A 16,423-nucleotide genomic window follows, 5' to 3' on the forward strand; every position below is an offset into this window, starting at 1 on the left:
GAAGTAAGATCTTGGGCTGAGGCCAAGAATGGAACCATCTTAAGGGCTGAGACTGTGAGTGAAGGTAGAATTCGCCTCCAAGGCAGAAATGCAACTGTTTTGAGGCTGAGAGTAGTTGCTTTTCAGCCTGAGGCTGAGACAGAATAAGTTCAACATAAGTGATATCAGGATTATTGAACAATTGTCATAAATCACAAGCCTGTGTATGCCCTGCATTTGGGTGTCAAAGTTACATCAGAGTTTGAAAATTCAAACTCTTATTTTTATAGGGAAAGAAATGGAGCTTACCCGAAAGGAGAAGCTGATGACAAAGGGTCGTTGGCTCTATTCTCTTTCCACAGGTGCTGTCAGACCTGCTGAGATTTTCCAGCATTTTTCTGCTTTTGTTTCAGATTCCAGCATCCGCAGTATTTTGCATTTATCTTACTATGTGAACCAATTGCTTTTAATAAACAATGCCTAAATATGGTCTGCTACAGATGGAAGTGCAATATATATGTTAGCTGATCACCAGTGGGATTGCTCACACATGCTCTGTGGTGTAGGGAATAGTTGTGGTATTTAGTTTCTGACCTGGTTTGGCCAAAGGTACTGCCAGGTCAGAAACTGCTTGAATGTTGTTTGGTGAGAGGAGTTTGCAGATTTTAAATTTCTGACGGAATGGTGAAATGGGAGTTCGGCTTAACGTCTCATTTTAAGGCTGCCACTTAAGGCAATGTGGATTGAGCAAGTGAGTCATTCTAATCTGATTCTGAGCTTGGGAATGCAACCTCCTGACTCCAATGTGAGATTGTTATTAACTGACCACAGCTGGTACATGCTCCAGAACTGTCCAAAGTGGTTTATGTTCTTGTGCTATGTCAGATTTTGTAACAAAGGGAAATCGAGGACATTGGGTTTAGATTTATTGGGTAAACATAATTTTGGATAGGAGGCATTTGAGAGTTTCGGCTACAGACCAGTTATGCACAACTATTCATCAGCAGCGCAGTGATAACTATTCTCAATGTCTGCACTTACCTTTTTTGGCTTTTTTCTGATTCAGTGAAAGCAATTTGAACTCAACCCAAATCCTGCTTTCTTACAGAAAGACCTCGTATCACCTCCGAGCCTCAGGATGTGGATGTCACTCTGGGAAACACCGTTTACTTCACGTGCCGGGCGGAGGGTAACCCTAAACCCAACATCATCTGGTTACACAATAAGTGAGTATCAGAGGAGCCACAGAGTGAAACCACAAGTGAAGCCATTCAAAGTGGTGGCTGATAATTATAATCTACTTTAATAAAAACTGCAGCAAAAATACTAACTGCATGACATAAGCACAATGCTTGATGTTATCATACCGCCCACTTGTGGGTCTTTTAAGCTAGATAATTACCTACTGAAGTCCCAGTGCCCCTTACCTTGTAATGTAAAGTGTTCATCAAATGCAAATACCCTGCCAGAGTAGCAAAGGCTAAGCTTCCTTTGGGTAACTCTCATATTTGACAATGTCTAATCTTCACAAGAGGTGTGGAAACCATTCTAAATAAACAAGAGGAAAATAATTGTAACATGAGAAAGTAAGAAATGTCAGACAATAATTCAAATGTCACTGGCAGATCAGAGAAAGACACGATAATAGAATGGTTGTAAGGAGACTAGCTATCAATCGCAATAATTGCAAGCAGTAACTATCTGCTCTGTGTAACAAAAGGACCCGTTACAGGGAAGAAGATACGCCAAACAGGATTCAGCACTTAGCACAGGTGGCTAAGGCATTGTTAAAGAATTAGATTCTGTGTGTTTGAGACTGGAAAGGAATAGGATGATATGTAATTGTTTTGCAAGAATGGTCTCAAGTTTAAGAGTGTACCCATTAATGATGGTGTGAAACATGTAGCAAGCTGCTGTCAGAATATCGGCGAGTGTAAACTGGCTCTTGAGAAGGTTGAAGGATGAGGAGGGATGGCATGGAAGTGAGCAACATTACAGAAGTGAAGATTGTGGTTTTACCAATGGCCAGGATGTGAGTTCACAGTCAAATAGGACAATGTGGGTCTTCCATGAATAAGCAGGCAAGAGGTAGTTAGAATCAACTAGTTGAACGCAGAGTTTCTCGCTAGAGCCAAACTGATTAACTGAGTTGTTGGATATGTTCAAATCTGTGATAGATTTTTAATCAGTAAGGGAATTAAAGGTTATAAGGATAAGACTGGAAATTGGAGTTCATTAGCTCATAAGATACATAGGAGCAGAATTAGGCCATTCAGCCCATCGAGTCTATTCCACCATTCGATCAGGGCTGATATGCTCCTCATCCCCATTTTCCTGCCTTCTCTCCTTAACTCTTCAACCCATTACCAATTGAAAGCCTCTCTAACTCCTCCTTAAAATTACTCATTATCCCAGCATCCACTGTAGTTTGGGGTAGCGAATCCCACAGATTCACAGCCCTTTGGGAGAAATAGTTTCTCCTCAATTCTATTTTAAATTTGCTATCCCTTATCCTATGACATCATCCTAGAGTTGAGGGTTTTCCTCTCGGAACAGCCATGATCTCATTGAACGGCAGCGGAGCTGACTCAATAGACCAAATGGTCTACTTCTGCTTCTATATATTATGATCTTAGGAACTCTTACCAATCTTAAATTGGAGGGTATTACAGTTTGTTCACTATTTCAGACAGTAAGTAGCCGTTATTATGCAGAGATGCTAAAAAGGTATTCAATGTTGTTAAAAGCAAATGTTCCGAGGGACTTCCCAAAGGAACTGCTGGAACAGCTAATGTGTTGTGGCTGTGTATTCCCAAGAAATGTTACTTAATTGTAAAGTTTCTTTCAACTATTGATACCATGTTGACATATGTCCTAATAATTGGCATAATCCAAGCCATCGTTGGCTAAACAATTCCATTATTACAAATTACATAAACTGCAAGTTGATGAAGGACGCATTTCACTATATCTATTAGTCTTTCGAGTTAGAAAGATAATCTCATTTGCTGTTTTTTAAATAGTGTTGCCAAAACATTGCCTAAAAAACAATGTGTTTCCTCTTTAATTGGATGTCAATTGCTTTAGGGCACCCACAGAGAGACACAAGATACAAAATAAATTCAGAAAAACAAGGCAATTGTTGCTAAGCAACACCTTTGGCCCAATTATTTTGATCCCTTTCTTTTTCAGCCACTCAAAACTGCATTCTGCAGATCAGCAGTTGATTGTTTTTTTAATCAGCCAGCATAATGTTACAAAGAAAGAAAGAACTTGCTTTCATCTGGTGCCTTTCAAATCCTAAAAAAAATCCCCATGCACTTTCCAGCTAATTAAATAGCAGTAAAGTGTTGTCATTGTTGTATTGTAGGAAAGCCACAGCAGCCAAATTGCGCACAGCAAGATCACACACACAGCAGTAAGATAAACAACTGAGTCATTTGTTTTTCAGTGCTGTTGGTTGAGGGATAAATGTTGACCAGGACAGCAAAGGCACTCCTGCTGAGCTCTGGAATAAAATATCATGAGGTCTTTTATACCCACCTGCATAGGCAGACAAAGGCCTCAGCACACATTTGTCAATAGAAGCTGGTATACGTCCTCCGTTACCAAATCCGTTACCACGTGCTGCTTTGGGGGAATCACACCAAATCCTCTTGGTATAGATTCTTTCAATTACACAACAGCCCACTTATTGCCTTTTTGAATTTGTGGGTGGTCTTCCTTTGTCAACAGTCCAGATATATTTCTTCAAAATGGAGTTTTCCATAATATCCAGGGACTGTATTGGAAAATAAGCTACTTGAACTTTAGTTGAGCATTTTTTTCTCCACAATATAACTTGGATTACAACTTCACATTTCTTCACTCTTTCATATTTATATGCGTTAAGGGTGGTTCATTGAGTGAAATATAGACCTAGATTTCTCTCCATGTTCAAGCATTTATTAACTGCAGGAATATTTGTGGAACTTTTATTCTAATAGTGTTGTTGAACTGAATACACTTCAGCTATTATGTACCAAGCAAATGCCTCAGGATAGGCAACTGCAATATTTAGGCCAAAAAAAAGTTTCAAAGCAGATGTTACATTTCTGCAATATTTGTATACCAATTATTATTTCATTCCCTTCTTTCTCCCCTCCCTTGGTTAAACTCATGATCTTCAGTAACTTTTTTAATACACTACATTTAAAATCCCACACAAACTCAAAAAAATGGAAGACAGGAAAAGACCAGTTGGTTCATCAAGCCTGTCCGGCTCCCGCACAATGTAACATCCACACATCATTAGCCGATTCCACCTTCTGTCTCTCGGTGCTTTACCCTTTCCCAACCCTGTCACAAAATCTCCAAGAGGGGCAATATTCCAGGGGAAACACAGAGAACAATGTAGGACATTTCCCAGATTTCGTTGAAGGCGACGACTAACTGGCTCAGCTATCAGTGACCTTCTACACATTTCTCATTCTCAGGAATCAGCCCAGCTGCCCTTTGGCATACTTGCTGCAAATCTGCCCCCACACTCTGTGGTGGCAACTTGTTCTGGACGCTGTCCAAAAGGAAGCACCTTCCAGCATCCAACCAACATATACATATCCATTATAACCCTTGCAGCCTGAATAATCTACCTATTTCAATTAAATCCAATCCTTATATTGTTTTTCAAGACCCACTTCAAAATCTACACTTTTCCAAAGTTAAAAAGCCTCAGTTCTAAATGTGTTCCGAGGATCTCTAATTCAATTAATTAGTGCCCTCATGCCATACTTTTTCCAAGGTCTCCATATTCCCATTTTCTAATGGGACTGAAACTAGACAGTGGATTCTAGATGAGGCTTGACCAAGGCCTTTTAAAGAAGGACTTTTTTTTTGTTATGTCCAGAACAAGATCAATGATAACATGAAGGGGGTGTTTTACTTTAATATTGCATTCGCAATTCTTTGTTGTATTCTTGGATGAGTTTTTAATTTTGCATTTGGTTCATGTATCACATTGTGCAAGTTGCCATGCTGCATCCTCATTACTTATTTATGTCCCCTCAGTAATGAGATAGATATGAAGGATGATAATCGTGTGAACCTATTGGAAGATGGCACACTGATGATTCAAGACATCAAAGAGTCAGACCAAGGTGCCTATCAATGCATGGCCAAAAACGTTGCAGGAGAAGTCAAGACGAATGAAGTAATTCTCCGCTATTTTGGAACACCATGTAAGGAAGCAGAAGTGCATTTGACCACTTATGTTGTATTTTCTGCTGCTCTGGAGGGTCTTGCCTCAGACACAAGATATTAAGGTTATAAAAAGTTAGAACAGGAGTGGGCCGCATGTCTGTGCCAATGCTAGTTTTTCCAACTGGGGTTTGCTAAACCATTTCAGCTGTCACATTTCCACATTCTTCACCCGATTTGCTTTTAATAATGATCCCTGCTTCAATAGCCACTTTTGATACACCGGGGAGGTGATGGCCTAGTGCTATTACCGCTAAACTATTAATCCAGAAACTCAGCTAATGTTCTGTGGATCTGGGTTCAAATCCCACCATGGCAGATGGTGGAATTTGAATTCAATCAAAAATAAAACAATCTGGAATTAAGAATCTATTGGATACCATGAAACTATTGTCAATTATCGGAAAAAAGCATCTGGTTCACTAATGTGCTTTAGGGATGGAAATCTGCCATCCTTACCAAGTCTGGCCTACATGTGACTCCCTTTGTTCTCTCTTGTACTAAACAAAACACTAGTTAAATACTTGTATTACTTTGCATTATACTTTCTGTTCTTTGCCACAAGATTTAATAAAGTTGATTCATGTTACTGAATTTAGCATTGGAAAGATGATCATAATAATCTCTTTCAGATAGTCAATAGCATTTTTATTTTGAGATGAGGCAATTGACTTTTTATTTATGGATATTTTTTACTGTCTTTTACTGTCTGAAATTTTTGTTTGGCTTAAGCTGTGAAGCAGTGCGTGACGCTTGTCATGAGTTTTTTTATCTTTATAGTTAAATTTAATTAATAAAAACATACATTTCATAAAAGCTACCGCAAAAAATATCATAAATCACTTTTTCTTTTGTCAAACTATTGCCTAGTTAAACTTCAGAGGGTGGGCGCATATATAAATCGTGCTCACAAACAGCTAATTGATTAACTAACACACTCACATCAGAAATGTTCAGCCGTTCAGACTGGGTGAAAGGCATGTTTCTCAATGTTAATGGAGTAAATTGTGACCTGTGGGAAACTGGATTCAATTTTAAACATTTTTAAAATTTGCGTTCTTTGTTTCGGTATGGCCAAAATTATCGGTTATTCCACCATAATGTTTCCACCAAAATAATGATTTTGATCTGTAATCTTCAATACTAGAGTGTCTAATATTACGGAAACAAGTATGAAATTCAGCACTATGAATCTACACTGTGCAATAGATAAGTACTGTCACAGAATTCAATATTGATCCAGAAGGAACTCTTCCAGTATAGACAATAAAAATTTAACGAAACCTAATCCAACTTATAAATCAAAGAAAAGGTTCAATAAAGAAACTTCATTACTCCAAAGTTGAAGCCTCATCCTGGGCCATTTCCAGCTCCTCACAATTCCAAACATGATCTAATTTATATTGAATCAGCTGATCATCACATCATTCTGTTATTGGTTACATGGTTTGCTGGGTCAGCTGACCCTTACAGCTTGTTACCAGTGGTCACATTAAAGGACAACAGATCCAATGTTATCACCAGTTATATTTTAACATACATAATATAATGAAAAGAGTGGAAGCTCAAAACACGGCATTTCAAAATGCATTGAATACTCCTGGATTAAACACTTCCTTTGGGAAAGTTGCATCATAAAAGCGTCCACACCTACCTGTGTTAATGTCAAGCCTATAGGTGGTGTTGTGATGAGGAGTTCCGATTTGAAGTGTTACTAATATTTTTAATACCTTGAACAATCCTGGAGGAATCGATCTTCTGTTTAAAAATGAAAAGTTCTTGACAATATCGACAGGCATCTGTGTTGTTAACAAAGCTTAAATATATTGCAATCTCTGTTGTTTGCAAATCCTAAATTTATTTGTTGCTTGATAAATTGGGGCCTATTAACTATAATACTCTGCACAGTTTTATACGTATCAGAACTTATCAGTAATAGAAAAAGCAGATTGCCTTATTAATGTTGTCTGTAATCGGAGCATCTCCTCCTTGCATGCTGGGATATTCCAACATCCATCATCCATGCTGATGTACTTTTCTCCATTCCTGCTCGATTTCTCCTTCCTTCCAAGCCTCTCGTTGTTTCCCTCTTTTCTCCTTTCTCTACCCCTCACCACCAATTCAATTATCCCTCATCCACTGCCCAAAGATGGTACTTGGTATTGCTGTATCAAAGTACGATATGCAATGATTAACAGATTACTTCAGATGATTTGCAAAGGTTGGGCACTGGTCCATCTATCTAGTGAATTGCCTCATGCGAGAAGTTGTGATTTTCAAAATGTAAAGCTATCTGGATGATTTGTATGTAACATGAACTCAGAATTTCCTTTGGTCGGATATTTTTAAAAGCTGAACATTTTTTTTCAGCGAAACCCACTTTCGTGATTCAGCCTCAAAACACGGAGGTATTGGTCGGGGAAAGCGTCACGCTTGAATGTGGTGTGTCAGGTCATCCTCAACCCCGCATCATCTGGACTATGGGCAATAACAACCCGATCCCTGATGACTCCAGGTACACCATCACTTCATCTGGTGGACTTTTCATGCAGAATGTCACCTTTGAGGATCAGGGACAGTACAACTGTAACGCAAGCAACACTGAAGGTTCCATCCAGGCTGTGGCCCACATCATCGTACAAGGTACACAACGTTAATTGTTTTTCAGTTATTGCTATTAGTAATGAAAGCATCATCTGGTTTCCAATGTGGAGTGCCAAAAGCATAGACAAGGGTCATGGGTGGAGAGGGGACTCACAATGTTGAAATAGTGGCGCGGGCTCGTTGGGCCGAAGGGCCTGTTTCCCGTGCTGTGTTGTTCTTTGTTCTTATAATCCATTTGATTAAATAAGCATGATGAAATTGATTAATGCCAAATGAAATACTTTGTAAAAAGTTATTTCACAAACTTCCAATAAAGCTCAATGTCTGTTGATTTATTATCTAATTAGAGGTTGTTTGGTAAATTCTTTTTTTTTGGTTTGCTGGTCTCCATTGGGATTGTAACACTGATAGCAGCCAAAATCCTTTTTCACTGATGGATTCTTGTTGGGTTTGAAAAAAAAATCTGCTGGGGTAGCGGAGCAGTCTGTGGCCACAATACACATTGGCTGTTTCTCCTTAATGTACAGTAATCCATTGATCATACAACTGCTTATTCATCTAGTAATTATAAATTGTTGTGACGGTTCATGGTTGGACTTCAGGATAGTTACCTTAGTGCATTCTGTGTTAATGGCACTAATGCACTGCAGGCTTGGTTGATTGAGTGACCCCATGTTCATATCTTGCACTGGTAAGTAATAAGTGTGCAACTCATGAATTCCTCCCTTGTTTCAGTAATCTGCATTTTCCAATTTGTGGGCATCTCTCCTGGGAGATGTGACTTTCTTCTTGCAGTCTTGAATATCCTGAATGTGAAAGACAAGCTTACAATCTATTTGCAGGGAATCCACTACACTGGAGTTGTGGAGGGTGGGAATTTGCTGCTGCAGAACTCTGGGACTCGCTGAAGCAGGACGAAGACATTGTTTCTGATCAAGTTTATTTTCTGAGCCACTCAGTAGTTTGCATGTGCTCAGCCAAAGTGGTCCCTACTAACAAACCCAAATCTACTGAAGCAAAATAGTGGGAGAGGTTCAGAAAATCCAGGCTGATATCATAGAATCCCTACAGTGCCGAAGGAGGCCATTCAGCCCATCGAGCTTGCACTGACAACAATCCCACCCAGGCCCCATAACCCCACATATTTACCTGCGAATCCCCCTGACATAAAGAGACAATTTACCAGGGCCAATCCACCTAACCCACACATCTTTGGACTGTGGGAGGAAACCGGATCTCCAGGAGGAAACCCAGGCAGACACAGGGAAAACTTGCAAATTCCTTTCAGACAGTCATTCGAGGCTGGAATTGAACCCGGGTCCCTGATACTGCGAGGCAGTATTGCTTACCGCGGTGCGCTATACCTGTCAAGCAAGAGGTATTGTAGAGGATGTAAATCTACAGTACACCTGTATTTATTGCAAATAATTTTCAGGGCATGTAGATTTTCTCCATTTGCTTTCTTAGAACCTTCTGATAAAAAGACCAGTTCCCATACAAAGCAGCAGCAGATTCTATGGATGGGTAAGATTTTACATTATCGAGAGCCTTGAAGCCCTTTTACCTATAGTCCAGTGGTATATCTGAATTTTCAGTGATTCATATGTTAGTGTGCAGAGCAATACAAATGTTTAAGAGTTGTGGTTTTCTGTTTAAGTTGAGTTTCAGCTAACATAATAAATACTTTATATATAGCGAACGTCACTGTTGATTTAACAAGAAGGGCATGCTGATGAGATGAGGATTACATTCCAAAGGTTTGAAACTTATCTTTTCAAATATTAGTCCATGAATGCTTGACATAATTGTATGACATTCTTTGCTCCACTGTTTAATGGAAGTATTGATCTATTTATTTTTAAAATGTCAAGCGAATGTGTTTGATATGCCAGTATCACACTGAACAGTTTCTGAGCTAAGGAATTCTGATGAGATAGCCGTGAGCCATGGCTCAGTTTCATGAAGACAAGTTCATCTCGGGGCATCAAATTTTTTTTGAAGTTTTGCTATAAAGTGCCTCGTGGCTGTGAATCCGGTAATAAAACAAACCAGAGGGGGCTGGCTTTTCTGCAGTATCATGAGCTCTGTCTCTCTATTTCTCCAACCCCTTCTCCCCATTAAGCTAAAAAGTGAGTGGATGGGGCCTTAGCTCTTCCACAATCCTAATGGCTGTACCCAGCAATTTATTGCCAAGAACAGCATTAATCGCTTTAAGGCATGATGCCTGACCCTTTCTCAGGAACAAGCAGGCAGCCCTTTTTGTACCCATTCATAACTTAACATGCACTTTGTTGCTACGTAACATGGGTTAAGTGCGGGGCTGCTGCATCATTTACCCTGATTCCATACTATCCTATCACCTTTCATTTCATCTTTTACTTGCACGTTTCAGATGAAGTACTCGATTCCCATTACACAGGAACCATAGAATAATATGGTGGCGGTGGCACAGTGGTTCGCACTTCCGCCTCACCATGCCAGGAACCTGGGTTCAATTGCTGGCCTCGGTCACTGTCTATGTGGAGTTTGCACATTCTCCCTGTGTCTGTGTGGGTTTCCTCTGGGTGCTCCAGTTTCCTCCCACTGTCCAAAGATATGTGGGTTAGGTTGATACGTCGTGCTAAATTGACCATAGTTTCAGGGGGATTATCAGGGTAAATATGTGGGGTTATGGGCAAAGGGTGGATTTGTTGTTGGAACAAGCTCGATGGGCTGAATAGCCTCCTTCTGTACTGTAGGGATTCTATGATTTTATGAATACCAAAGTCGTTGATTGTGATCTAATCATTGAAATTAAAAGAGTGAGAAGGAATCTCAAAAAAACTTAAAATTCTAACAGGATTAGACAGGGTAGATTCAGAAAGAATGTTCCTGATGGTGAGAGAGTCTAGAACTAGGGGATCATAGTTTGAGGATAAGGGGTAAGCCTTTTAGAACTGAGGTGAGGAGAAATTTCTTCACCCGGAGGGTGGTGAATGTGTGAAATTCACTACCACAGAAAGTAGTTGAGGCCAAAACGTTGTCTGATTTCAAGAAGAAATTAGATATAGCTCTTGGGGCTAAAGGGATCTAGGGATAAGAGGGAATCAGGATATTCAATTTGGTGATCAGCCATGATCATAATGAATGGTTCAGCAGACTCAGAGGGCCGAATGGCCCACTCCACTTTTAGTTACTATGTTTCTATACCGAGTAACTTTCTAAATTTGATTAGATACAGTTATATAGTTAGGTGAAATTCAGTATCAAAATAATGCTGTGTTTTGATCACCTAGCAACCTATCACATTCTAACGTCACACTGGGATTTGTTCTGTTTTGTTTCTCCAGATGGTCCTAAATTCTCTGTGATTCCCAGCAATCAAGTTGTGTTGGAAGGAACTGCTGTGGATTTTTACTGCCTTGCAGTGGGGACCCCAGCCCCAGTCATTGCCTGGACTAAAGCAGGTCTTCAATATGTTTACTTGCGCGTGCAATGGGTGTGGACTCCAAGTTTTAACTTATCCAACGTTTGTATAGAAAATCTAGGAGTTCACCAGTGAAATGATGTAGATAACTGAAGTACATGACACAAGTTGTTACAAATGATTAATCCTATTAAATAACAACACTAAGTGTACTGGTCGAACATATATAGATTGGATACTCAAACAATTGTAATGGCTCCTTTTATGTCAAAGAAGTGGCTCTGAAATTGTTGTGATGTAAGGAACTTCTCAGCACGAGGAAGAAAGACTTGCATTTATGTCGCGTCTTTCATGATCTCACGACATCAAAGGTGCTTTACAGCAATGAAGTATTTTCCAACATAGAACTGTTTTAATGCAGGAATGTTTGACCCCGGCCTGTTTGTTACATTTGCATGTTACATTTTACACTGTTACACACTTGGTCCACTTCAAGGAAACATTGGTGTGAGGTATAATTAGAGAGTAACAAATTTATGTAGTCAGTTTCTATTATAAATGTGGACAAAAGAATGATCATACAATTTACAAGCATATGCATCAGATATGTGATTTGCAATATATTGAAAATAAATTGACTATTTAAGAAGTATTCTCTTTAAAAGCTAAAAATATCTTAAGAACGCAAGAACTAAAAACAGGAGTAGGCAATTCAGCCCCTTGAGCCTGTTCCATCATTCAGTTTGATCATGGCTGATCTCACCCTGACCTCAATTCCACTTTCCTGCCCGTTCTCCATAACCCTTCAATCCATTGCAAATTAAAAATCTGACTATTTTCTCAAATTTACTGAGTGTCCCGGCAGCACTCTGGGGTAGTGAATGCCACAGACCATGAGAAGTAACTTCTCCTCTTTTCAATCTGTCACCACTTATCATAAAATTATGACCTCTTGTTCTAGATTGCCCCACAAGAAGAAACATCCTCTCCACATCTACTTTGTCAATCCCCTTTCTCATCTTGTATATCTCAATTAGATCGCCTTTTATTCATCTAAACTCCAGGGAGTATAGGCCTAAACTGCCCAATCTCTCTCAGTAAGTCAAACCCCTCATCTCTGGAATCAATTTAATGAACCCCCTTCAATGCAACTACATTCTTCCTCAAGTAAGGGGACCAAAACTGTACACAGCATGCTAAGTGCTGTCTCGCTAATGCTTTGTACAGTAGCAGCAACACTTCATTACTTTTATATTCTATTCCTTTAGCAATAAATGTCAAAATTCCATTTGCCTTCCTTATTACCTGCATCTCAATTTTCTGTGACTCGGGAACGAGGACACCCAGATTCTTCGGCACCGAATCATTAGAGTTTCCCTAGATAATATGTTGTCTTTCCATTTTTCCAACCAAAATGGATAATCTCACATTTAACCACGTTAAGCTCTATCTGCCTAATTTTGGCCTATAACTTAATCTATCCATATCCATTTGTAAACTTATTATTTCTTTATTGTAACTTACTATCCCACCTATTTTAATGTAATCTGCAAATTTGGCTACAGTACCTTCTATTCCTGCATCCAAGTCATTAATATTGATTGTAAATAGTTGGAACCTGAGGATTGAATGCTGTGGCATCCTACTAGTTACATCTTGCCAACCAAAAAAAGGACCCATTTATTACAACTCTTTGTTTTCTGTTGGTTGGCCTGTCCTCTATCCAAGCTAATATATTACCCATAAACCCCTATGAACTAACCTTATATATTAACCTTCAGTATCCAATGCCTTCTGGAAGTCCAGATATACTACATCTATTGGATCCCCATTATCCACCTTGCTTGTTACATTCTTCAAAGAACTCTAGCAAGTTAGTCAAACACAATTCACTCTTCATAAAACAATTTTGTTTTAACTTTTCAAATGTCTTACTATTTCCTTAATAATGGATTCTAACAATTTCCCAACAAATGCTAAAGTAACTGATCTATAGCTTCCTACCATCTGCCTCCCTCCCTTTTTGAATAAAAGCATTATGTTTGCATTTTTTCAATCCACTCGAACCTTTTCCGCATCCAGGGAATTTTGGATTATTATAACCAATTATTATAACCAATGGATCTACAATCTCAGTTGCCACTTCCTTTGATATCCTAGGATGTAAGCCATCAGGCCCTGGGGATTGATCTGCCTTCCATCCCAATAGTACACTCAGTACTCTTTCCCTATTGATAATGATTGTTCTAAGTTCCTGCCTTTCTATTACCTCTGTATTACCTGTTACTATTGGGACAGTACTTGTGTCCTCTACCATGAAAACTGAGGCAAAATACTGATTTAGTGTCTTAGCCATCTTTTGTTCCCACTATTAACTCACCGGTCTGATCCTCCAAGGGTCCAACAATTTAGAGAAAGCTAAACTATGTGAAATTCTGATGTATCTTTTAACATCAGGCAGATTGTACTGTAGAGGAAATATCGGCTTCCTCCCCAGTGCATTCAATTTCTCTTCTGAGCAATTCCACCTACAAGTAAATTGCCTTTCAGTTAGCTATCACTTCATTGGGTTGTATTGCCTGTTCTGCTCTTTGAAAGCTTTATTTCTTCCTCCCCCTTTTTTTAACCATTAATTTGTTTCCATTCGCTCCTTTTGTTGGTTTCTCGCTGGGTAATGGTTTCATGTTTGTTGATCACCCTCCAGCTCCATGCCTTTCTGGTCATCCTCTACACGTGAATCCATGCAACTGATTGTCAGAACATTTGGCCAAAGGGGCATCACAGCCAAGCGTGATCCTGTCTGCTTGATGCCTACATGTCTAGTAGATGTTGTTGGTCAGCGATCAGAAGGAGGAATTCCTTATTCCAAGTGAATCATAGAATCCTTACAGTGTAGAAGGAGGCCATTCGGCCCATTGAGTCTGCATTGACATTCTGACAGAGCAATTTAACCAGTCCAACCCCCCCTGTCCTATCCCCTTAACCATTTACCCCGCTGATCCCCATAACCTACTCATTTGGGATACTAAGGGGCAATTTAGCTTTGGATTATGGGGGGAAACCAGAGTATCTGGAGGAAGCCCATACATACATGGGGAGAACATGCAAATTCCACACAGACAGTTACCCTACACTGGAATCGAACCCGGGTCCTGGTGCTGTGAGGCAGCAGTGTTAACCACTATGCCACCATGCCCCCCCCCTGCCACGTGCATTGGGAATAGTTCTAAAGCCAGTCATACAACTCAATGTGACCTTAGCTAACTTAGCAAGGAGTAAACTGCAAACCTGTTATGCTGGCTAAACTTTACTCATTGTCTTAACCTGTTAGTCCATTGAGAAAACCCAACTGATTAACATCTCTTGGCTTTCAAGTACACTGTATTTTCAACTAAAGCCAATGTTATGTCAGTTCCCAACCCTTGGATTATCCATTTCTTTCAGGTGGTCAGTTGCCCAATGACCGAAGACACACTGTTTTATCTACTGGAACACTGCGTATTGTTAGAGTTGCTGCCCATGATCAAGGCCAGTATGAATGTCATGCAATTAGTGTCGTGGGGGCAAGACATGTGCCGGTTCAACTGACAGTTGAATCACTCGGTGAGACCTGCAACTTTTATAATAGTCTTTGGAGCTATAGAGTAAGAATCTTTGTCACTAACACAACCTAGAATGATCTTTATGATCTCCCGGATCAGTTTAATTACTCTATGAAAGTGTTCATCAATTACAGATAAAGCCATAAAATTCTATGGATCTTCATTGTATGTGAAACCATTGTACCACTTCTCTCAAAAAATCAGAATTTTTGACATTTTTAAATGTCAAAAAGTTTTACAGTGCTTATGCTGCTTGCATTCAATTGGATGTTAAAGAAATCATGTTTTTTTTAATTCATTCTTGGGACATGTGTTGCTGGCTGGCTAGCATTTATTGTCCATCCCTAGTTGTCCTTGGAGGGCAGTTGAGAATCAACCACATTACTGTGGGTCTGGAGTCATATATATGTCTGACCAAGTAAGGATGACAGATTTCCTTCCCTAAAAGACATTAGTGAACCTAATGGGTTTTTCCTTCAATCGACAATGGTCTCGTGGTCATTAGTAGATTCTTAATTCCAGATTTTTTTTATTGAATTCAAATTCCACCACCTGCTGTGGCGGGATTCGAACCTGGGTCCCCTGAACATTAGCTTAGTTTCTGGATTAATAGTCTTGCGTTAATACACCTAGACCAACATGTCCCCAACAAATATTAATATCAAATTGTGTGGAGCAGTGCCAATGATAAAGAATTCCACTTGATGCAAATTCAGTTCTGATTTGTGCTTTTCTCTCTGGGCAGTAACACCAGTGTTTATTCACACACCATCTGACACCACAGCAGAAACCGGTCAGGATGTGGAAATTCACTGCTCTGCGCAAGGAGAACCTCATCCCATCATTACATGGACAAAGGTATAGAGTCAGTCTTTTTCTGAAGATTATTGAAGTGAAGCTCCTGTCTTAATTTGAGCAAAGAAGTAAGTTATTCTTGGATCTTCCCTAAAATCAGAAAGGATGGCACCATGGTTAGCACTACTGCCTTGCAATGTCAGGGACCTATGTTCGAATCCTGCCACAGCAGGTGATGGATTCTTGACTTGGGTCACTGTCTGTGTGGAGTCTGCACTTTCTCCCTGTGTCTGCATGGGTTTCCTCCGGATGCTCCGGTTTCCTTCCACAGTCGGAAAGATATGCTGGTTAGGTACATTGGCCATGCTAAATTCTCCCTCAGTGTACCCAAACAAGCGCTGGAGTATGGCGACTAGGGGATTTTCACAGTAACTTCATTGCAGTGTTAATACAAGACACAAATAAGGAAAGTAATAAAATAGACATTTTGTCCCTTTCTTTCTAATAATGTACTTTTCATCTGCCACAAGCTGAGGTGGCAGGGAGGCACAGTGGTTAGCACAGCTGCCTCACAGCACTAAGGACCCAGGTTTGATTCTGGCCTCAGGTGACTGCCTGTGTGGAGTTTGCACATTCTCCCCATGTCTGCGTGAGTTTCCTCCAGGTGTACCGGTTTCCTCCCACAGTCCAAAGATGTACGGGTTAGATGGATTGGCCAAGCTAAATTGCCCCTTAGTATCAAGGGGATTAGCAGAGTAAATACTTGGGGTTACGGGGATAGGGCCTGAGTGGGATTGTGCAG

General features: G+C 39.9%; 1 protein-coding gene across 2 annotated transcripts in view; it reads left to right on the top strand.

Annotated features, from left to right (window-relative positions):
* Positions 1-16,423, top strand: part of LOC145353895 (peroxidasin homolog) — a 180,617-nt gene that overhangs the window by 119,074 nt on the left and 45,120 nt on the right. Inside the window, exons 8-14 of one of the 2 annotated variants that reach the window (XM_080204846.1) lie at positions 1,088-1,205; positions 5,026-5,195; positions 7,585-7,857; positions 9,286-9,342; positions 11,148-11,264; positions 14,669-14,827; positions 15,572-15,684. In XM_080204846.1, coding sequence (XP_080060972.1) covers positions 1,088-1,205; positions 5,026-5,195; positions 7,585-7,857; positions 9,286-9,342; positions 11,148-11,264; positions 14,669-14,827; positions 15,572-15,684 — 1,007 coding nt within the window. The remainder of the gene's footprint in view (positions 1-1,087; positions 1,206-5,025; positions 5,196-7,584; positions 7,858-9,285; positions 9,343-11,147; positions 11,265-14,668; positions 14,828-15,571; positions 15,685-16,423) is intronic. The other variant, XM_080204847.1, reaches the window with a different exon arrangement.

This window comes from Carcharhinus amblyrhynchos, chromosome 16, assembly GCF_965287045.1.
Source record: "Carcharhinus amblyrhynchos chromosome 16, sCarAmb.v2.hapA, whole genome shotgun sequence".
NCBI classification, from domain to species: Eukaryota; Metazoa; Chordata; class Chondrichthyes; order Carcharhiniformes; family Carcharhinidae; genus Carcharhinus; species Carcharhinus amblyrhynchos.